Genomic DNA, 1343 nt, shown 5'->3' with positions numbered 1-1343 from the left:
AGCAACAAGATGAGGCTGAAGGCTGAAGACTCAGTAGGTTTGAGCAGCAAGTGTCTTTGCTTGAACAGCATTTACATGACTAGGAAGCCAACAATGATTGACAATGATTTCTTTTACATACCGGTACGTAATTTTAACTCTTTCAGGTTATCTTCGTGAAGTGTTTTTAGGTTATCTGCTTATGTTATCAAATGTTTGTCCCTCCACATGTTTAGTTTGAGCCTAGTGTTGTGGGGACCAGCCCATAATCCTCTGAGGACACACCTGTAGAAGACAGTATAAAGACCCTGAGCTGGACACAGTCAGACATGAAGCTGAAGTGTCTCTGCTCTGTACCACACTGAAGCTCAACATGACTCTGTATAGTGTCTCTGTGCTGCTGCTCCTGCTGGCTGCCTCTCAGGCCCAGGCTAAGCCTGTCCCAGAGACTGAAGAAGAAGATCTCCAACAGGAGGAGATCATTGTGGACATCAGTGAAAGTATTCTGGCCATCAACAATCGATCAGCCGACTTCCTCCTGGAAGGAGACTTGCTGCCTCCCAAAAACAGGAACGCCATAAAGTGCAGTTTCAACAGTTGCCTCTGGCCCAAAGGCTCAGATGGCCTGGTCTCCATCCCCTACACTATCAGCAATGAGTTCAGCCACCATGAGACGCAGGTGATCACCTCCGCTCTGAGCGACTTCCATACCAAAACCTGCATCCGCTTTGTCCCCCATCAGAACAACAACGACTACATCAGCATCGAAAACCAGAGCGGCTGTTTCTCGTCTCTGGGGAGACAAGGAGGCCGACAGGTGCTGTCTCTCAACAAATGGGGTTGTGTCCACCACGGCATCGTCCAGCATGAGTTCAACCACGCACTGGGTTTCCAGCACGAGCAGACCAGGAGCGATCGTGACCAGTACGTCGACATCAACTGGAACAACATAGAAAAGAGACAGGCCCACAACTTCCAACAATATGACACCAACAACCTGAACACGCCCTACGACTACAGCTCCATCATGCACTACGGAAGAACAGCCTTTTCCATCAACGGCCGGGACACCATCACCCCCAAGAAACGAGTCCAGATCGGACAGAGACAGGCTCTGTCCTTCTGGGACATCAAGAGGATCAACATGCTCTACCGCTGCTAAAACTAGTAACAGTGATATGTGTGATATCATGGTTATGTCAGATTAACTTCATGTCAATCATTGTTTTATGTTGGATTAATCTAATTAAATGATATTCAAGCATTAGCAATAACGCGTGTTCTATGTGTTTCCCGTCTACACTAGGAGCTGAGAGCAGGTCTCCTGGCTTTCTGGCTGATTTAATTGTTTTTGATCATAATTT

General features: G+C 47.4%; 1 protein-coding gene across 1 annotated transcript; it reads left to right on the top strand.

Annotated features, from left to right (window-relative positions):
- Positions 1-235: 235 nt before the first annotated feature.
- LOC140369314 (high choriolytic enzyme 1-like) lies at positions 236-1141 on the top strand. Its single transcript, XM_072456610.1, has one exon. The coding sequence runs from the start codon at positions 353-355 to the stop codon at positions 1139-1141; it is 789 nt and encodes a 262-aa protein (XP_072312711.1). The 5' UTR covers positions 236-352.
- Positions 1142-1343: the final 202 nt, after the last annotated feature.

This window comes from Eucyclogobius newberryi, unplaced genomic scaffold (assembly GCF_026437365.1).
Source record: "Eucyclogobius newberryi isolate DKJ021-1_F unplaced genomic scaffold, fEucNew1.0.hap1 SCAF_20, whole genome shotgun sequence".
In the NCBI taxonomy this organism is placed as follows: Eukaryota; Metazoa; Chordata; class Actinopteri; order Gobiiformes; family Gobiidae; genus Eucyclogobius; species Eucyclogobius newberryi.
The sequence above is the reverse complement of the archived record's forward strand: the minus strand, read 5'-3'. Positions and strand labels throughout refer to the sequence as shown.

Excerpts from the sequence above, each read along its gene's own strand:
- LOC140369314 (XM_072456610.1), top strand. The coding sequence starts at position 353 with ATGACTCTGTATAGTGTCTCTGTGCTGCTGCTCCTGCTGGCTGCCTCT.